General features: G+C 39.9%; 1 protein-coding gene across 1 annotated transcript; it reads right to left on the bottom strand.

Moving 5' to 3' along the window:
• Positions 1 to 2,199: 2,199 nt before the first annotated feature.
• CXXC4 (CXXC finger protein 4) lies at positions 2,200 to 3,448 on the bottom strand. The gene has a single exon (XM_064286275.1). It carries the CDS (start codon positions 3,446 to 3,448, stop codon positions 2,255 to 2,257), a length of 1,194 nt encoding a protein of 397 aa, XP_064142345.1. The 3' UTR covers positions 2,200 to 2,254.
• Positions 3,449 to 22,597: the final 19,149 nt, after the last annotated feature.

Genomic DNA, 22,597 nt, shown 5'->3' with positions numbered 1-22,597 from the left:
CTGCTGACCCTTTGGTTAGCAGCCACGTAGACTTCCACTAATAATATCTTCGAACCTCTGGTAGAATGAAGTCTGCAAGTTTAAGTGGACATCTTCAGAGGGATCCACAAAGGGAGACATTTGCTTCTCCTCCCACTCATGCCTCACCTTTCGAAGATCAACAGAACTTTTGTGTATGTGGATTTTAAACGTGATGAAAAGGTGACACTATGAAATTTTGCATCAAAATGCCTAAGTAGTTTAAATGTCCCAGCAAGCTTGTCAGAAAACTATAAAAAAAAAAAAAAAAAAGTGGGGTGGGGGGGTTCTGAAATCTGTTTAGACTAATTCATCAGCATAGAAACTGATGAAGAAAACCTGTTGATATTCACACGGAGCTCCTCCAGAGTCATTATTTATTAAGCAAACCAGAATTCCTCAGTGGTCTTATGCACTGAAAAAAAAAAAAAAAAAACTATATATCCTACATTAGGATAGAGGCAGTGCCATGGGTCTAGCTAATGTTGAGGGCTAATAGCATCACTAACTCTATAATTCTAGGTACTATATTTTTCAAGATAAAAAATAAAAGCCATATATTCCTTACCCATCATGCGTTAACAGAAAATTTTAGTATCAGCTTTTAACTTCCCCTGGACCTTAGAGACCTAAAGAAGTTACAATAAATCAGTCCAGACAAAAAAGCCAAAAGCTAATTTTTGCCACCTAAGAAAATATACTTGGATCTGCACTTTCACAGTTGCTATTATCTTTGCTTAAACAGAGTTGCCAAAGGAAATGTAACAAACTATCTGGAGTAAAGTCAAGCTTTTAAGAAAGAGATATGTTCTTTTATAAAGAGGAATCACTGCAGTGTTTTGATGGAACTGATCATACTCAATAATTATGTCAATAAAATTCTGATATTTTCAGAAATCCAAAGCGTTATTTGCTTCAGTTTGTATTAATAAAAGTACAAAGTCTATATTCTACTTATGTTCAACAGTGCAACAGAGATCTTCAACCCTTATGTCTTACCATTTTCAAGCCCAATTTCCAGTCCTTCCTGGAGAAAACACTCTAACCTGTGCTCACAATTTACACTTCAGATGATAACTTGTGAGGGCCACTCTCATCTTACAATCCAGTTCATCGAATGTTCCCCAGTGCTAAACCCACCATGTACAGATGAACATGTAACCATCTACTCTCCTTTTTAACGCCAAGGGACTAAATATAATTACATGTCCATATGTTGTTGGTTAATATACCACCCAAACCATTTTACCTGCAATTTTCCATTTTTTTCTCTTTTTGTTTTGATCAGGATACCACAGAAATTTCCACCAAACACATCAATCTTTGCATTTAGCATAATTAAAAGCCTAAGTTAACAGTTAGTTTAGTAATAATCTGTACACTGTGTGTTAGGGTCACATAGGAAAAAAACTGTTACTGACAATGTAGGGTATCAACCAAATCTGTGCTTGGTGTATAGAACAACTGTGACAACCCACAAAATGGTTATTTTGTCAAATGCAGAGCCTAAGGGAAATTTTTTTGTTACCATATTTTTGGAATCATTACTTTTGAAACTATATATAATAACGTTTAAAGAAAATTACCATCACTTGCCCTGAAATTAACGAATTGTATCGCTCTATTCTAAGTCTTCTCTCCTTAAAAATTGCAGGATGGTGTTCAGCTTTTTACAGTATTTTTGTTTTCTCAAAAAAAAAAAATACAAGAGATGCAGAAACTAAAATAGGAAGCATTGTGTCATGATGAGAAGAAAAACTATTCTAGCAGGGGGCAGAAAATCCCCGTTTTGAATCCAGCTTCAATTTATTCACTGTTGTATTGCTTTTTTTTTTTTTCTTTCTTATGAGGACATAGGCTTGTGTGCCACAAACTGTCCTCACAGCAAACTGTGAGCGCCATTCATATGGTCCTCTTATAATTGGGCCACTGAGATGTGTCTCTTAGCCAATAAAAATATAGAGGATGTGGATGGGATGTGTTCAAACCTTTGGGCAGAGGTGCCTTTTTTCTTTTTTTTAAATAAAGGAGGGGGGCTTTTTAAACCACCAAGGGGCAATTTTGACCATATTGAATGTGAAACTTCTAATTTTTCAAACCAATTACATTATTTTTTCCCCAGAGAGAAAATGGAGGGGTGCCCTCCCCATCTGGAGGGTGGTTCCACGTGAGGTGCAGCTGGGGAGGGAGGCAGAGAGGCCTTGCCCTCCGCAATCCACCTACCCACCACCTTATCTTACAACCTGAAGGAAGCTTCAGTAATGGGGTACTGCGTGTGGAAGCCAGACAAGAAGCCCTGAAGGGGAGAGGAAAGAGGAGTGAGCATGGAAAAGGGGAGACTGGGAAACAAGAAATCATCTTCTCTGACCTCTAGCGAAGTGCCAGGTTTTTTCTTTAGCTCTTCACATTTTCTAAATTTGCAGATCTGGTGTCCCGTTTTGCGGTTCCTGCAACTGCTGCAGACGCCACAGTTGATGAGCCTCTTGCAGGGAACGCAGACCCCACACCTTTTCCTCTTCTTCTTGGCCGGGTTGGCTCCGCCAGCTCCCCCTGAGGAGGACGAGGAGGAGGAGGAATGACTCTGCGGGCAGTCTGCCAGATTGGCAATTTGAAACGCACTGTCTGTGACGGCTGCTGAGGCTGCTGCGGGGGAGTGAAGGGCTGTCATGACGATGACCCCTGGAGGTAATGAGATGCCCCCTAAAGCCGGGATAGCGGAAAAAGTCCCCACGCGCTCGGGGAGATTCATTATCTCTGCTTCAGCAGCGCCGCATTTGAGCTTGTTCATGCATTCCCCCGCCAAAGGTCTGCAGTGTTCAGGGGATAAGGTGGAGAGGAAATTAGTATTTGCCATTTGCAACGACGGCTCTGGCGGGCAGCCAGCTTTCCCCAGCCTCTGGGAGTCGTTTCGGTGGTGCATGCTGGTCCTGCTGCCGCCGCCGCCGCCACCGCCGCCACCGCCGCCGCCGCCGCCGCCACCGCCACCGCCGCCGGCGGGGAGGATCGCCGAGGAGGAGGCGGAGGAGGAGGCGGCGGCGGAGGAGGATTTCCTGCCGCCCCCGCCGCCCCCGCCACCCCCGCCGCCCCCGCCGCCGCCCCCGCCCCCGCCGCTGCCCCAGAGCATGGCGGTGGCGGCGGCGGCGGTGGCCGCGTTGTCGCAGTTCCAGGGGGACATGCCGATGCGCGCGGCGGCCGCGGCGGCGGCGGCGCTGCTGGGGAAGATGGGGGTGGTGATGCGCGCGATCTTGGCGGCCTGCGGGAAGGCGCCCCCGTTGGTCTTGTAGAAGGAGGTGGCAAAGGAGCGGTAGCGCTCCATCTCCGAGTTGTAATCCACAAGGCTGTTCAGGGCCCCCTCGGGCAGGTGGCTTTCCTTGGGCAAGCCCGGGGCCTCCGGGCTCGGCCCGGGCTCCACGCAGACATTGGTGTTCATGGTGCAGGGGGGAAAGAAGGGGTGCAGGGTGGAAGTGGGGACCGCCTGGTCCGACACCTGGGTGGGAAAGGGGGGGAGGTGGGGGGGAGGGAAGGGGGTGATGGTGGTGTTGGGGTGGGGGCTGAGGCGGGAGGGGAAAGTGGGTCTAGGTGGGGAGAGCAAGGTGAGGGTTGCTTTATTCCTCTCTGGGGCGCATTTCCACAGACGGTGAATTCCCGGGCAGCGTCTTCCTTTGCATTATCCTCCAACTGTTACAACTAAAAGAAAGTCATTCCAACGAGCTGCACGAGGAAAAAGATGAAAAATAAATAAACAGCCTCCCTCGCTACCCCACCGCAGACACCGAAAGCTCCCACATTCATCCGTCAGGTCGTTTGCATAACAATCATCAAGACGTGATCTCCCCCATTCCCATCCCCCCCCCAACGCTCCCAACCCCCGCTCGCTCCCTCCCCACAGCTCCTCCCCCCTATTCTTATAACCCTTCTGAGAAAATGTATTAATAGCCAGGATACCCAGGGAAAGAGGGAAGACCGGGGTGACAAATGCCGAGGGAAAAGGGCAATTGGAGTGCTAAAGACATGCAAATCAGGGGTGGGAGGGCGATACTACCTATAAGCAGAGGGCATTTAAACATTATGAAATGTGTGAACAAATACTGCTTGGGCATGCAAATGCTGTGAAATAGAAAACAGCAATGGCCCTATGAAGAAAATGAACAGGAAATTAGCAAATGAAGTACTGAGAAAGTCTACAATACATCCGAGTATAAACTGTAGGCAAACACAATACAACTGAGAGCTAAGAGACTGCCCACATACAATCTGAACTAAAGAGGCAGGGAAAAAAGAACTACCAGCTGCCACAGTGTCCTTCTGTGTCTGCGGTCATTAGTTTGAATCCCAGCACAGCTGGCTCTGTTAGGGTCTTAATTCAATGGACCAAGGACAGGTCTCAATTGTACAAGCCATTTGGTGGTGGGGCCTGGTGGGGGTAAGAGAGTGGTGTTCTACTTGTTTAAAAGCAAGACAGACTAGATAAAAAATAAAAATAAATACTAGTCATACAAGCAATGTCACAGATTTTAAACCAAGTGTTTGCAGCCTCTGTAAGAATATCCCCAATCTTTTCTAATGGAAACTCCTGTCTCTTCCCAAGACAAGAGGAAAGCATGGGACTTTTTAAAAAGGATCTCCCACAGACACTGGTTTTTACATTGAGTAAAAGGGAACAACAACAACAAACCCTTAGGGTGCTGTTTATCTGAAGAAATAACCATTAAAATACTTCTGTTCTTCTGCTCTTTTTTTTAAAGGAAAGTTTAATGTTAACGGGGTATTTGCATTCATCCCATTTCTTGCAGGCCAATAGGAAGAGGTATTTTAGTTGTTTATTACAGAGGTAGAGAGGTACATCACAACCTTTTAAGAAGTAAAGCAAAGCCATAAAGTCTATACTGACAACAACAACAAAACCAGTTTCTTTGTTTCCAGATTTTTTTGCCAGAATATCTTTTTGTGACATTTTTTGAAGCCCACATATTGATCTAGAAGGTGGAGTTCAGGGATGGGGGCCCAGGAGTCTCAGTCTCAAATATTCGGAGTTCAAAATGGATATCAATTATTGTAATTATGCTTATAATTAGATTAATGAACCATTTATGCTCAAACTCCAAGAGCAAAAACTTCAAGTCTTACTGATGAAGTACCCTAAAAAGAGAAGTTTATGTAAACAAATCCCTATTAGGCAAAGTAAATCAAGATAAGGAACCTCACCCCAGGCTGGATTAGAAGCTAGCAGGCATCTTTCAATCACAGCAAGTCCCTGATCACTCAGGAACCACCTCTGTGGTTTCCCATTAGGGAAAACTGCTCCCCTTCAGAGGTCTGATGGCAATACAAAGGGTGCCCCCAAAATGCTCCTAGCTAAATATTCTTGATGCTTGGGAAGGGGGTGGGGAAAGACACAGCAAGAACATGCATATAGCTTTAGTTTCTGTGAATCACATTGTAACTGCAAGGCCATAATAACTGCCACTCAGTAAAAACTAGTTATGCCAACCATGTATTAGATATCCACATTGAGTGGAGGGGAAATTTCAACATTTTAGTCTTTTGACCTTGTTCCACATAAAGAAATAATTTAATATCCCTTTTTCAGACTCTTGGAGTGGTGCTTCCACACAGAAGCTTCCCTTGCTTTTCTTATTGCCATCACCTCCCCCCTTTCTCCCTCAAGGTTTAATGCCACCAGAAACTGCAGAAAATGATTGTGCCCAGTATCCAGGTCATTACTGTTTAATCAATGCATCTCTGGAGCATGAAAAAGGTATCTAAGCCACAGCTATTGTCTGGATTTTCTTTAAAAAAAACAAAATAAAACACACACAAATAACTATAGTCCTATGCAAGGCTAGATTAGACATCCATACTTCATGATCCTGCTTTGCCTTTAAACAATGTGACTGCACATGCCTAATATTGTATGTCTGGTCTACCAGAGACATAGAGATCAAAGGTCATATTTAACATTCAGGAGGAGGGGCGGGTGCAGATTAATTAATAAATTAATACAGCGACGCCTTTTATTGCTGGAGTCCAGCATTAATAATCTACTTTTACAATCCCAACGGACAGCAAACATTTAAGAAGAAAAAAGCCAGAGAAAGAGAAAGAACAATCACTTACCAGTCTCTTTTTATTTGGGGAGCCTTAGAATTTGCAGACGCTGCCAGTCTGCCTTTAATTAGTTGCACATCACCCCCTAACACAAAGAAACACAAATCCAGATGTGTCTTGGCAGCTCCCAATTACAACTTTAATACTTGTAAACAAACTGTTGGGGAAGGGGGGGGATAAATAAATACGCGGATCAAAAAAAAAATACCTGTAAATGGCTTTTTTTTTTCTTGTTGCAGACAGAAGGAGGAGGAGATGGTGTTAGTGGTGGGGGTGGAAGGAGGAGGAGGTGGGGGGGAGAGGAAAGAGCCGAGTGTGAGTGTATGTGTGAGAGCGCGGGGCTGTTCTCGGTGGTCTCTCCTCTCCCAGCGCGTTGCTCTCCGTCCGTCTCCAGTCGCTGTGTGCGAGGGAGGGAGGGAGCCGGGGAGTCTCTCCCTCTCTCTCACCCTCCCCCCTTCTCTCTCTGTTTGTGTGTGTGCGTGTGTGGTTGCTGGGGGAGGGGAGACCGAGAGAAAGGCGAGGGAGGAGGTGTGGAGGCTGGGGGCGGGGGCGAGGGGGGGTGATTGGCGCCGAGGTGAGGAGGACGCAGGGACGTGGACACCTACTGATGATTGGCTGCGAATTACACGGGGGAACAAGAGGCGCACGCGGGCCAGCGCTCGTCTGCCCAAATCCTCTCCTCGGCGGCGGAGCCACGTTTCCCTGCTCGCCTGCCGCTCGCCCGCCCTCCCTTCTCGCGCCCGGCTCTCCGGCTCCGCCGCCCCGCACCCTGGGCTGCTGATTATTTTCCTTTGCTCTCCGAGATAATTGTTTGGAAGGGACGGAAAGAGGGCGTTTCCGCCACTCTCTCTGCGGGCGAGGTGTGTGTGTGCCGGTGTGGGTGTAAATAAACTTGTCTGGGTTTTCTGGCTGGGTTGAGAAGAGCAGTACAAGAAACAGAAAAGGTCGTGGTGGTTTGAAGAATGCTCTGAGTTCACACCTCACCTCCTGCTTTTTAAATAATGTCCTGGTGTACCCTGGAAGACTTTTTTTTTTTTTAATAGTTTTTTTTAGATCTTTAGAGGAAGGAAAAGCAGACTGGTGTTGTTCTGGTTGTTCAGACCCTATTTAAACATAATTATGCCAGAATGTAAGAAATTGGCGATGCTTGACTGACCTCAAAATCACTCTCAGCCAGTCTCTCTCTCTGTCTCCTTCTTTTACTCTTCCATTTGGTAGTTGCAAGGATTGAATCAGATTTTTAACTTAACTCCCCTATTTTTTAATTCCAAACTTCACATGAGCAGAAGTTGTTTTTATGTAGTAGCTAATCAATCTATTTTATACTAGTAGGTGATTAGCATTTCACTTCTTGTCAATTGTGGCAAAATAGTTTAATGATTGAAAGGCGGTAATTTTTTTTTAAACAGGTCAAATATAAATAAAACTCATTCCTATGTGCAGCTGTGAATTAACCTCTTCACTACTGTTTTAAGGAAAATGAGATATTTCTGGATACTTAGCTTACTATTGAAGTGTGCTGAAGTAGAAATAATTATGAAACAAGACATAAAGCCATGAATTCTTTTTTATTTGGTAAATTTTTGCTAAGATAAAATATTACAGTGGCTAACGATAAATAGAACTAGGAAAAAAAAGATCATTGTTTTCAGGTTGTTCACATTTCTGTTATAAAGCAGAGTAAAAGTTTATTTAAATTAAGACTCTAGAATAATGCAGTAGTATAGTTTCAAGAAGGAAGGAAAGTATCATAATGAGTCATTTCTTTTATAGTAACAAAATGTTCAGAAGAGATTTAGTCATTTATATGAATTTTCAAAAGATTGACCTTGACCATATCAAGGGTCTAGAAATTCAAGAGGATTGATTGTTGATAATATGTTGACAATTGTGATGTGCTTAATGAAGGTGCTGCTCTGATAATGGACAACAGCAAATGTGCTTTTGACCCACTGATTAATATGCATGTTCTGCCATTTTTTAAACTGTAAGAAGTTTGGTTATAAATTCAGTCAAAGTGATTATTAGACATTTATAGACAAACTGGTTGATAATTACTTACGTTAACTGATAACATATTTTTGTATTTTGTGTTAATACCTCATAAAAGCAAGGAAGAGACTTTTCCTTCTGAGGTTTTTCTGAGATGAACATCATGGGAAATTTATCAGCAACCTGTAGTCCCTCTTTAAAGAGTGAAAATATGCCAGAAAGACAATAGATTCTTAAATATCTTTTCAAAATATTTAAAAATATCAGTCCAGTGACAGAAGTTTTTGAAATTTAGAAATTTTTTAAAAATTTCAAATCGAGTAGAGACATCATACTGTCTCATATCAAAGTTGCTTTTCCTTCGTGGGATTCTTTAAATTCATTTTCAAAATGAAATCTAAAATGGGAGAAAATAAGCTCTAAACTCCAAAGAATTTTAGTCGCTAGCTTATAAAGGTAATACAGTATACAGAACACTTAGTCTTAATTAATAATGGCTATTATTAATGTCCCAACGGAAACCTGGGTGGCATAGTGATTAAGCGCTACGGCTGCTAACTAAAAAGTCGGCAGTTCGAATCTACGAGGTGCTCCTTGGAAACTCTATGGGGCAGTTCTACTCTGTCCTAGAGGGTCACTATAAGTCAGAATCAACTCGATGGCAACGGATTGGGGTCTTTTTTGTTTGTTTGTTTTAATGTCCCAACTTTGTGACACACTATGAAATAATTTGCAGATATTTTTATTTTGTCCTTCCAATAACCATATGAGGTAGTTATTTTTATTTCCATTTTACGAATAAATTGAGGCTCAGAGAAATTAGATAACCTATGTTAGGTCACAAAGTTAGGATGTGGCAGGGCTGAAATTTATGCCCAATCCTATCTCCAAAGCCTTAAATTTATAACCTCTACCCAAATTTTTTTTTTTTTTTTTACCCTAGTGTCGTTATTAATATTAATCTTTATGTCTAGTAGCATGTTGTTGTTGTTAGGTGCTGTTGAGTCAGTTCTGACTCATAGCCACCCCATGTACAACAGAAGAAAATATTGCCCGGTCCTGTGCCATCCTCATAATTGTTGCTATGCTTGAGCCCATTGTTACAGCCACTGTGTCAGTCCATCTCATTCAGGGTCTTCCTCTTTTTCACTGACTCTCTACAAAGTACCATGTTGTTCTCCGGGGCCTGATCCCTCCTGATAACATGTCCAAAATATGTGAGGCGTAGTCTTACCATCCTTGCTTCTAAGGACACTTCTGGTTTTACTTCTTCCAAGACAGATTTGTTCGTTCTTTTGACAGTCCATGGTATAGTCAATATCCTTTGCCAACACTGCAATTCAAAGGTGTCAATTCTTCTTCGGTCTTCCTTATTCACATCCAGCTTTTGCATACGAGATACCGAAAACCAAACCCATTGTCATCTTGTCAATTCTGACACATACTGACCCCGTAGGACAGAATAGAACTGCCCCATAGGATTTCCAAGGAGCGGCTGGTGGATTTGAACTACCAACCTTTTGGTTAGTGACCATAGATAGCTCTTAACCGCTATGCAATCGGGACTCCAGCATAGGAGTTAGATAGTCTTGGTAAATCACTAGTTTCAAAGAACATCATTTGCCTTTTCTGATCTCGCTGGATTCTAGAACCTTATCTTTAATTATGATTATGGGCTCCTTATTAGTATGGCATTAACTAGAACACAGTGATATATACAACAAATTACAAATAATATACTACATGGCACTGGTGTAGCATCCATTGTCTTCTGAGTAGGGAATTGATTACATCCTTAAGCCAAATGTGACAAAAGGATATATCTTTTTTGTGGTCTACTTCATAGCCTTTATTTTTTTCACATTAGTTTTGACACTTGCATGTCACCATGTCTTGCACTATTCTATGCCCTATGTTGTCTTCTCCAAGGTGATGTGTTAGGGTTTTTGTAACAATTTCAGAGAACACTTACCTCCTCTGTTAACAGTGTCCCCAGTTCCATGAAGGACTAAAACTTAAGGGAACTTTTTTCCCTCTGCAAAATGCTTGCTACAGCTTCCAATTACCTGAAAGTGGCTTTGTGTCTTTGCTTTATGAGTTTTGTGATCTGCAGTAAGAATACAGGGAATTCATAGGTATCTTGATGGAGAAATAAAAAATTCCAATATAAGTATCACTTGAAAAGGTGTCCCCTACTCTGCAGAAGTTTTGTGTTGTATTATCAATTATCTTTAAAGAACTGCTGCTTCCCATTGTGATCACTATTAATACCACCATAACTAACCCGGAACTTTTAAGAAGGTAGACTATCCTGTTGTAACAAACAGACTTCAAAAAAATTCATAGAAGTATATTTTTGGCTCATATAACAGTTCAGTGTGGGAATTTCAAATCAGGGCAGCTCTCCTCTGTAAGTGATTCATAGATCCTGTCTCCTTCCATCTTGGGACTTTGCCATACTCAAGGGGACTGCTCATCAACTACATTACTGGCAGAAGGACATGGAGGAATTGTAATCGCTTCTTAAAGGCTTTGGTCTTGAGGTGGCACACAGCACTCTGCTCACGTGATTGTCAAGAACTAGTCACATGTCACACCTAGCTACACAGATTACTGGGCAGCCACCTCCTAGATGCATCTCTGTTGCTATGGAGTAGAGAAACAATTTTGGTGGACAGCTGGCAGTCTCCCCCCACAGAGCAACACTGGAAGGAGAATCACCTGCTGGTGAGGTTAAGTAGAACGCACAGCCGTGAATGTGACCTTGATATTCCTCTCCCCTCAGGAGCTTTTATGCTGATTACCACCCTTAGGGATTACCACTAAAAGCAGCCCTAATGACTTCGGGGAAAGTTTGTTAACTCTGAACAAATTATGCTTTCTTAAATACCTGTAGGAGAGCCAAAACAAAGTTAGAAAATTCAAACAAGAATTTACTAAAGAACAGAGAAAGGAGCTGTGAAACAAGCAGAGAACATACCATAAATCTAAAATAAACTGATTTAGAGATAAATTTTAGGCACCCGTGGTGGCTTGTCTGCTGGTGTTTTCAAAATCCAACAATAATCTTTAACCCCCTCCACCACCAGGGTATTCCCTATTAGTCACAAAAAATATCTACTATCTAGGTCAAGAGAGGTGTGTGGGTCTCTCTCATTTAACATCCTAGAACCTACCTTTCCAATTTGTGTTCACAGTCTCTGAGGATTTACCCTTTCCACAGTATTTCACACTATAAATATAACATTATAAAGAATATGCAAAAAAAGGGGGGGATTTTTTTTTTTTTTAATGCTTGTTTCACTGTAGCTACCTAGGATTTTTATTTTTCTGTCTTCTTTACCAGAATTAGAGATCCTTGACATCAGGGACTATATTTTATTCAGTTTTGTATCCCCTACCTAATACACTGAAAGAAAGTAGCACAACAAAATGTGGAGGCATGTTCCCCATTGTCTGTGGGATACATGTGCAAAATCCATAAAATGGTTTTCAAAGCCCTTCTCCAGTTGGTTCTATCCTTTGTATCTCCCTATTTATTTTATTACTCCCTCTGTGAACTTTGTATTCCAACCAAGTCACTTCTCCCAGAAAACATTATTTAACTTACCAACACCAGAGGGGGAAAAAGTAATATTTTTGATTAATAAAGAACCATAAAATAAGGTAAAAACCAGAAAACCCAACCCATTGCTGTAGAGTCAATTCCAACTCATAGTGGCACTATAGGATAGAGTAGAACTGCCCCATAGAGTTTCCAAGGGGTACCTGGCAGATTCAAACTGCCGACCCTTTGGTTAGCAGCCATAGCACTTAACCACTTCACCACCAAGGTTTCCATAAAATAAGATAAGGTATTATTTTTTTATTGTTATTTACATAAAAGCCTTTTTGCTTACAGTGAATTACTATATTATAATGAAATATTTTTAAATACCTTGAGTGAACATTCTTTTAAGGATCTTTTCAGAGTTTTTTTTTTTTTTTTTTTTTTTTGGTGGCTCAGCAACTGGGATTTGATGAAACTTTTTTAAAAAAAAAATCAATATTCCATACACCAGTTATTTTCTTTCGCTCCTAATATCCGTATATCATTATCACAATTCCAACTTTCATACTCAATTAATACTCATTTTATCCTGCCAACAGTAAATCATGTGCTTTTTTTCAGCAATAATAAATTTGTTTTAAGCCATCTACACTCTTTTGCCATCCCTTTCTATGACTAACAGGGTGCATTTATGGAATGGCTGGCCACTGTTAAGGATAAAATCTGTGACTATTCAGAATAAAGAAAATAATGGGTTCATAGAGTTAAACCCATTACCTTGGCCACATTAGCACCATATTCAAATTAACTAAGCTAAACAAGTGTATACATTCACCCATTTTTACCTACAGCTTGGCACAAGACAGCTATGTACCAGATACTGACCTAGACATTTAGTTTTAGAATTGTTCTTACCCAGATCAAATTTATGCTGGTCCCATTCTCGTTTATTCACTGCACTTCTCCTCATGTATATTCTCATTTCTATAAAATTACGTCTGTACTACACTAGGGTAGTATAATAGGAGTTATCCCCCAAACATAGAACTCCATAGAAATTAGATAACAACAGGCTTAAAAGTGAAACCCCCAGGAACACTTCTTCCATAGGCATCCTAACTGAGCTTGAGTTTCATTAGCTGTGGACTTCCTTATACTTCACTGTAAACATTTGCTATGCTTTGTCCGTTGGCTTACTAGATAATCCAAGCAGTAACACTTCAGATGTTTTCAAAGTATTTTCTCTTGAAGGAGCTAATGGGTCATTTTTGGTACAAACAGCAAAGTCATTTTAAGTAGCTTACCAACACTAAAAGACTTAAACACAAATTTGCAACTTGAGCCACAAGCTGCTTTTGGGGGGCCTCTTCGTTTATTGGCCTTTTTCCCGGGAAAATTTGCCATAGACATGGGGCTACTACCTATGTGCTTTTTGGAAGGTATATTTCTATAAAAAGGTAATGGTAAAGTAATATGTAGTTTGGAAACGATGTGGTGAAATTGGCAATTAGGAGAGGACCAGGAAACACTCTGTATGGCTCTATTAACAAGTGCCCGGTGTTTTGGCTGTCCATGCTCTTCCAAGCTCCAGGGCAGCAGTCCAGCTTGGTTCCTTCTGCTTGAAGCCATTCTCTTCTGCACTCAAGTCTTATCTGACAGGATTTACCCAACACTGCAAAGCAAGTGTCCCCTCTGTCAGCTCCTTCTCTTATTCTTAGTCACAACCCCAAACCCAGTAACTCAGGTAGCTAATGCTCTCATTAGCTCAAAGGGAAGAAGAAGACGTTTTATTTAATACGAGGCTTATTATATGCAGTAACTGGACATTTTGTAAATAGGCACCTGAGTGTTCAAATTACCAGACAAAATTTGCCCAGTTATTAAAAAAGAAAACTCCAAGGACTTTTAACAAAGAAGAGGTTTCTAAAATTCACCTTTTAAAAAAAAATAAATTTATGAAGTTATATTTTTAAAGCTCTGTAAAACTTGGAAATTAAATTTATTTTAAAAATTTTTGTTAAATAATGTTAATATTTTTAAGTTTGCAGTTTTTAAGTATAATAAGGACATTTTTCATCAAATGTATGTGATTTTATTTTTTTATCTTGAACTTGGAATTTTGACTTTCAGTGTAACCTGGATATCCCCATTTGCAAAGGTACAGGTTTTTAAATATTATTCTCAATTTTTTATTACAAATCAAAACCATTCTTTATGCTTAATTTTTTAAAATGTACGTTTTTACTTTTTAGTTTGTCTTCAATTAATCCTTTTTGAAAATAAAAGATTTTTTTATCTTTCTTTGTTGAGAAGGGGAATTCAGAATAATATCCCTGAGTTGTTAACGTTCAAACCAGAAAGGATTTTTTCCCCAGTGCTGACCTTTGTTATGCCGTAGTTATAGCAACGAGAAGAGTTCCTTCTGTCTGTCTGTTGTGTTCTCTTTCCAAACTAATGACAGTCTTTTCTATGCTGTTGTGTAGCATGGAGAATGCTTTACGTGCGTTGATTTCTTGATTTACTGACGCATTTAGCTAAACTGGCAATTTAAATGGAAATTTTAAAAATAAATGCAATTAATTGAGATGGAATTTGCATATTATACACAAATGTTATTTATAGTATATAAATCATTCATTTAAAAAATTGTCCATATTATCGTTAAGCTTCCCTAATCAATTTACAGTTTAACGTCTCAATGATCAAGTTTATGTATCTATCATTATATATTCTTCATCTAAACATTAAAAGAGAAGGAAAAAAGCTAGGAAGGCCGTTTTTAGGGGAATCGTATGTTGTCAGGACATGTAGTTTGTGTGCTAAACTGGGCCACACAATCTGACTATGACCTTGGGCATTCTGTCTCCTTTTACTGATCCGGAGTATCAGTTTAATTATAGTTATTACCTATCTCACAGGGTTTGTGAGGTTTAATTAATGTTAACAAAGTGTTAGAGCTATTTAGTACAGCAGTACTATGTAAAAAAGGCCAACTGCCTGAAAATCACAACTCCCTCCTCCCCACATACTCCTTAATTGCATACATCCTTTCTTTTTTATTCAAAGTTAATATCAAATTTTGGCTTTATTTTCCTACCCTCCATACCTGTAGCTCTAGTCTTTCCTACTCCAGACTTACCTTAGATGAAACACAGGGCTTTCGTCCCACTTTTCGCAAATTGCGCCATCACCTGCAGGAGCTCAAACATTACTGAATCCAATGGGACTGGGGTTAACAGCAGTATCTAGGTAAGCAGCTATTAGCTACACACTTGCTTTAAGTCAGAGTCACAAACTGCCAGTCCAAAATTTTTATTTGGTCCCCAAACACCATTTGTTTGGGTCCTGTGTGTTAAAAACAAAATAAAATCAAAAACCCTGGATTTGACTCTCAGTTTCTTTTAAACATTGGAAGATCTGAAAACACGGGTCTACGTTACCTCCTGGACTTTGTAGTTCCCGGGCATCCTTACCACTCCTTATTGACTAGTACCTGTTCACATAAGCATTGGCATTTGCAACTTGGGTCCTCTGAGTACATTTGTGCTAGCCGTTCACTGAAGCTGTGTTTGCCAAGCCACGTTCTGCTGGGTCTAATTCTAGGGGACAGCAATGGCCTTGTCAGTATCCCAGCTATAAATAAGTCAATTAATAGAGCAGTGAACATCACAGCTACCTTTATTATCTATTCTTCTTTAAATATGAAACAATTAGTATCTTTAAAATTCCAGCTCATAAGACTATATCTAGATTAAGTTTAAAATTATACTCAATTATCTTTACCCCTTTTTTCTGTGGATCCATTTTTACTTAAATGTATTCCATATCAATATAGAATAAAATAGAAATAATATGCAATATTTAGTTGTGTTATTGCAGATGAATCAGGAGCTACATTTAAGTGAAAATTAATAAAATGACTGAAAGAATAATGTGTGCTTCATAGTGGTAATAATGTTATATTGCTTTCTTTGGGGAGTACTCCTCTGTGAAAGAGGGGGCCATTGTTTACTCCCCAGTCTTTTTCTGTTAACTGGTAACATTTTATAATGGTAGCACTGCTTAAAAGAGTAGTTATTTCTATCTATTTGTAACTTGGCCCTTTTAAAATGCATTATGATGTGATGACATTTACTTTTGAGTGTTTCTATTTTTAAAGATCTGCTATTTCTGTTCCTGTAATTTTTGGCTACCTTGTATTACTGAAAAAGAAACAATTAGAATAAATAGAACCATTGACTTTGGCACCCAATTGGCAACATTAATTGATTTACACTCTTAATTCCAAGAATCTGAAACTTGAACAATGCCCAACTAAAGGTAACCCTTAGATATTTTACTGTCCACTATTCTCCTTGAAATGACCCCTAATGGCACAAAGGTTAAGGGCTCAGCTGCTAAATCGGAAGGTCAGTGATTTGAATCCACCAGCCACTCCATGGGAGAAAAGACCTGCCAATCTACTCCTATAAAGATTATAGCCTAGGAAACCCTATGGAGCAGTTCTACTCTGTCATATAAGGTCACTATGAGTTGAAATCAACTCGACGGCACACAACAACAATCTCTTTGCAAAAGAAATGCATATATGGATATCCTTTCTTTATGGAAAGTACAAGATAATTTTATTCTTCAATCACAGATAAAAAGAAAGTTGTCAGATTTTTACCGACTGCACATAAGAGAAAACAACTCAAACTGGCTTGAATGATGAGGTTCAAGGTAGGACAGGCTCCAGGCAAAGGATGATCTGTGGCTCAAGGATGTCATGGGTGGTCCAGGTTTTCCACTTTCTTTACTCAGTCATCCCCATTGTCCTGGCTCTTCTCTCAGCCAGGTTTGCCTCACAGTTACTGCTGCAGCAGTTCTAGCCATCATATCTAGACATAAAAATTATCCAAGGAAAGAGAAGGTCTGTCTTTTTTTGTGTCTGTATCTTTAGAGTGAGGAGTCCCCGGGTGGCACAAACGGTCAAAGGATCAACTACTAGCAGAAAAATTGGTGGTTCGAACCCACCCAGAAGTACCTCAGAAGACAGGTCTGGTGATGTGCTTCCAAAAGTCACAGTATTAAAAACCTATGGAGCAGTTCTACTCCGCACACATGGGGTCGCCATGAGTTGCAATAGTTTCAATGGCAAATAACGACACTAACAATCTTTAGAGTGAGGAATTTTCCTAGAAGCATTATAGCAGATTTTCTCTCAGATTTTATTGGCCAAAATTAGGTCACATGCCCACACCTAATCCATCCACTGGCAGAGGAAATGATTGACTTATGTATCTACCATTCCTGGAGCTAGGGTTGGGACTTCCTTCCCTGAAGCACATGACTGTGTGGAAGATAGGAAATACCGGAACTTATGGTTCAGCTAAGAAGGGAGGAGGAGAGAGGGAAATTGGTGGATGCTGATGGAAAACAAAAAAACAGTATCTGCTGCCTTATATAACTCTATCACTTGATTTCTGCTTTCTTAGAAAAGTTGGCCAGCCCTAAAGCTCATGGGTTATCCTAGAATATATAGGATAAGAAGTAGGCCATTTATGGATGCTAACTGTTATGAGTAAATTGGTGAATTATAATGTCAGCTATCAGCAAGAAAGGCCTGGTGATGTACTTCTGAAAATCAGCCAATGAAAACTCTATGGATCCTATAAGCAACTGGTTATGGGGATGGCACAGAGCTGGGCTGTATTTTGTCCCACTGTGTATGGGGTTGCCATGAGCTGAGTGTTGACTCTATGGCACTTAACACCAATTTCGGTTATGAATGTCTTTAAGTAGGGCCCATTTTTAGCCAAGTTTTGAAATATTTACCTACCCATACTGCATCCTATCTCATGTTCATCATCTCAGGCATTTTGTACTACTCTGCACAAATCAGGGAAACCCTGGTGGTGTAGTAGTTAAGAGCTCAGGCTGCTAACCAAAAGGTCAGCAGTTCAAATTCACTGGGCGCTCCTTGGAAATCATATGGGGCAGCTCTACTCTGTCCTCTAGGGTCACTATGAGTTGGGATCAATTCAACGGCAATGGGTTTTTTTTTTTTTTTTTGGTCTGGCACAAATCAGGGAGATTCTGAGTTTGAGATATAAGGAGATAAAGTCTGAAAATTGGGGTTCGAGGAGAAAGCAAAAAGAATGAGGAATAAAAGGAAATTAAATTAAGAAGAGTCATAAACATTTTATGGTATGCCACATATATTTTCATAAGTCAGTCCATCATGAATATTTTCCTCTTATACCTTCTGCTGGACCTTAAAACTATTATCTTAACATATTTGTAAGATATCAGAAACAAACTAAATAGCTAGTCTTTAAAATTTCAAGTTGATCCCCAAGCTGACTCAAATTCGCGAAAATCTGGCATAATTTAAAAGTAAATAAATAGAAGCAACACTTAGCAGAAGGTTCCTAACAAAAACAAAGCTGTGCACGTTTTGTTTATTTATGGGATCCATGCAAAGTGTCATACTCATTTAAAAATATTCAGCACAAGAGTGATTGATTTTAAAAATTGAGTAGGGTTAAGGAACATAAGCATTATTTAAAAATAAAAATTTGGCAGTAGGAAGAAGGGCTAATTTTTGTAATGTTGTATATGGAGAAACAATTTTTTCTCCTTTGTGCCTCTTTGGATTTTTTTTTAAAATGTTGACTATGAGAAAAAAATAGGCACTTTTTCTCAACAGTTTATATGAACTGGGATGGGACAAACCCTACTCGTCTATATATACACTTGTGTGTGGCTAAGGTTAAATGTTAAAATGTAAGCATAAAAAGCCCTATATTAATTTTTTTTCATTCAACAAATCTTTACAGAACACCCAAAAGAAAAAAACAATTTAAAATCACTGTGCTTGTGGAAATTATATTCTATTGTCATCTCTTTATTCAGACAATGGCCATTCACTCTTCTTTTTTAGCTTGGATTATTCCCTGTTCCATTTTAATTGAATAAATACTTCTTGAACACCAGCTATGTGCACAGCACAGTGTGAACAACTGAGGAGATGAAAAAGTAAATAACAGAGTTTTTTACTCTCAAGAAATCTATGATCTAATATAGGGTACTCAGACTGAGAAAACACACACACATACACACACACACACAGACATCTAGTAACAATTATCTCACTTGTTTTTAAAACTCAGTAATTTAAATGAATAGAAGTAAAGTGTTACAAAAATCAGACCCTTTAAACTGCTATATTGGAAGTGTAAACAGAGTTCAAATAGGAAGACTTGGACAATTTAGGGGCTGGCATGTTCTGAGGAAGGCCTCAACAAAGATATTTTTGAACTAAAATGACTAACAAATGGAGAAACAATATTTGGTGTAGAGCAAACAGTGTAAACAAAAACTGAAGGAACACAAGCATACTGTAGAGCCCACAAATGGTATGTTGTTGAATGTGGCTGCAGTAAAGAGACTCCAAGAAGAGAAAACGTGATGGGAAATGAGACCCAGGAAAAAAAAAAGTTTAAATTGTTCATAACTGTCTTAGTTATCTACTGCTGCTATAACAGGAATATGAAGTGGATGGCTGTAACAAACAGAAATTTATTTCACAGTTTTGGAGGCTAGAAGTCCAAATTCAGAGCACCAGCTCTAGGAGAACGCTTTCTCTCTTTGTCAGTTCTAGAGGAAGGTCCTTGTCTCTTCAACTTCTGCTTCCTGGTTTCCTGGAGATTTCCATGTGTCTCGGCATCTGTCTTACCCCATGTCTGCTTGCCCTCTTGGCTGCTTGTTTTAATCTTTCATATATCTCAAAAGAGATTAATTCAAGACACACCCTGCACTGAGCTTGCTTCATTAACATAACAAAGACAACCCATTCCCAAATGGGATTATAACCACAGGCATAGAGGTTAGAATTTACAACACATATTCTGGGGGGACATAATTCAATCCCTAACAATAACCTTTAATGTTATCCTGAAGAGAAAGACTTCCTTAGTAATAAAAAGGGGCCTGTCTTAGTTTCCTAGTGCTGCTGTAACACAAATACCACAAGTGTGTGGTTTTAAAGAACAGAAACTTTTTTCCTCATAGTTCTGGAGGCTAAAAGCCCAAATCAGGAACTAGGCTGTGTAAGTCAATTATCCCAAAAGTCTTAACACATTCCAGCATTAACTCTAAATTCTAAATATCATCTTCTGAATAATCTAAATCAAGTACGGGTGAGACTCTGGGTACGTTCCATCCTAGGACAAAATTCGTCTCTATCTGTGGACCTGTGAAACCTAAAATACAAGTTATCTGCTTCCAAAATACAGTGTTGGAACAGACACATGGTAGATATTACCACTCCACATGGGAGAAATTAGAGGGAAAGAAGGGTTCATGGGTACCAAGCAAGTCCAAAACCCAAAAGATAAAAATCTCATTAGCTCTCAAGGCTTGAAAATAATCCTCTGTTCTCCAGTACTGTCTATGCAATGGTTCAGTCCTCCATAGTCTGGGCATTGGCCATGCTGTTTGGATGAAGGCCCTTCATCCCTGGGCATCAGCTTTACCTTCCACTCCCACTTGGATGGCAACCCTGCTCCCTTGGCTTTGGATGGTCCCATTCTCCCGGGCCACCTGAGTGATGACCCCACCCCCTAAGCTCCAGGTGGCTCCTAACCCACTGACATGGCAGATCTGCCCTCTGAATTTTGGGTGATGGCCCATTTTCTTGGCCCACCTGAAGAACAGACTCACACTCTAGCACCTAGGTAGTGTTGACCGTACTCTTTGAAACCTAGGAGGCCATGGTTTCACCTTTGAACATAGCATGTCCAGTGACAAGACACATGGGCAGCTGACATAGGTACTGCTGAACCTATGAAACCAAAAGAAATACAGAATGAAGTTGCTCTAAGAAAAAACTTGAAGTCCCATGCCCAGATTCTGGACCTGAGCCAGTTTTCAGAACTGGAAATTGTTGATTGAAGAGAGGCTGGTAATTCAGAAGGAAGCAACCTGCAACACCATGGCAAGTGTATACTGTACTGATTACCCCAGTCCCTCCTAGACAGAGCTTGGCCACATTCTCAGGTAATTGTATACTGGAGTGAGGGAGAATTCCCACTGTTAGACACAAGGGCCAATTTAATATAGATACCTGTAGGCACAAAGCATCATCATAGCCCTCCTGTTGTAAGGTGGGAGAGTATGCATAATAAATGGAGTCAAGTCTGAGGTTTGGCTCACAATGGGTTCACTGGGAACACTGGGCTAGGAATCCACTAAGTCTCTCAACGCACAATTGGAATAGGCGTGCTTGATTTTTAAAAAATATCCCTACATTGGTTCCCTGGCGTGAGATTAAAAGCTGTCAGGGTGAAAAAGACAAAGTCAAAGCTTTTGAACTTGCCCTAAACAGTGGCAAGAATGATCGATATTAAAATTTGGTAAGAGTAAGTAGATATTATTGCTACTATTAAACACTATCTTTGCTACTGTCTATTGTGATTCAGGATTATAGATTCATTCAGGTCCCTATAAAACCCGCATGAAACCTGGGTATATAGTGGACTGCTTAGTGGAAACTCAGTCTGGGAGAAACCTCAATTACAGTTGCTTTGCTAGATGTGGTATCTTTACTAGAACCGATTAACAATGTCTCAAGGACTTGGTATGCAGTTAGTGATCTGGACAAGATAAGAAACAATTTCCCTTCACTTCAAATTGACAACTGTATACACTTACAGTTCTGATCTAGCACTATGTCAACTCTCCTGCCCTGAACCAAAATATAGTCTGAAGGTACATAGACTGTAGATTCTGCAAGATTAGAGGTCATATTCTAAAAGGGAGAATGCTTCCAATAGGGCTTAGAGCTATTGGCTCTTAATCTTTGAGCTATGGCTGTCACTTGGTTGCTTTAGGCTATGTATGCCTACTTCCTTCCTCACTCTCAGCTGTACTTCTTAAGGGCATTCTCCACAAAAAATGAATAAAACCTCCTGAATGCAAATTACAGAGCCTGACAGCCTGATTCCCTAGGAACTGGCCTTCAAAGGTTTAACCTACCGCAGAATTTACTCACTAATTGTTTTTGTTGTTCATTTCCTCTTTCTTCCCTGTAGAATGAGAGATCTATGAGGGCAGGAATTTTTGTTTGCTTTCTTTCCAGATGTATCTCAGGGTCCTAGAACAGAGACTGGCTCATTTAAAGCACTCAAGAAATATTTGGATAAATGCATGTAGCATGAAAAGGGTTAATTTATTAGCTCTAACTATTAGAGAGTGACAAGTTTTGCAGTGCTCCAGTGCCCCTGAGACTATATTGTCTTTTGGAACATCTTGCTATGAAATCTAAACATTTTTGAAATCTACTTTCTGAAAACTTAAGGCCTTCTTTTCAAGAATATCCAATGATCATCTCATTCACTATTAATTTTTGAATAGTTTTATAATGTTTCATATCATCTAATAATAAATATTTATTTTTAATCAAATACCATAGAGAAACATAAAGAAAACATGATGTCACAATTCAAAGATAAATACAATTAGATGACCATCCTTTAAGACTTCTCTCTAAGCATTATATAAACGCATTTTTAATTTAACCTACATAAGATTTTATACCTTCTTTTTGTTATGGGTATTTTTACCTTTAATTTTGTTTTGTTTTGATTACAAAATTACAAAATTTTTATTACACTACCTCCAGACCAGTCACGTTTCCTATGATCAATGTTTATAGACTATTTTTTCTTATGCATATTTAATCATATACACAGATGTTTATACCTTTTGGGTTTGGGCATAATTAGATTTTGGTATTGGGATGGATAGAGTTACCATTAAGATCTCACTCCAGTCAAGGACTCGTTACCCTCTAGCTGCTGGGGGTGCTATCAACAGATGTTTTCAGCTCTCAGCCCCTTCTGGGATTGGTTCAACTGCAGAGAGCTGCCTCTCCCAAGGTCACAT

The sequence above is a fragment of the Loxodonta africana genome, chromosome 5, assembly GCF_030014295.1.
Source record: "Loxodonta africana isolate mLoxAfr1 chromosome 5, mLoxAfr1.hap2, whole genome shotgun sequence".
Lineage (NCBI taxonomy): Eukaryota > Metazoa > Chordata > Mammalia > Proboscidea > Elephantidae > Loxodonta > Loxodonta africana.
This window is presented reverse-complemented; position numbering and strand designations above follow the sequence as displayed.

Coding starts and splice junctions, on each gene's coding strand:
- CXXC4 (XM_064286275.1), bottom strand. CDS start 3,448: ATGAACACCAATGTCTGCGTGGAGCCCGGGCCGAGCCCGGAGGCCCCG.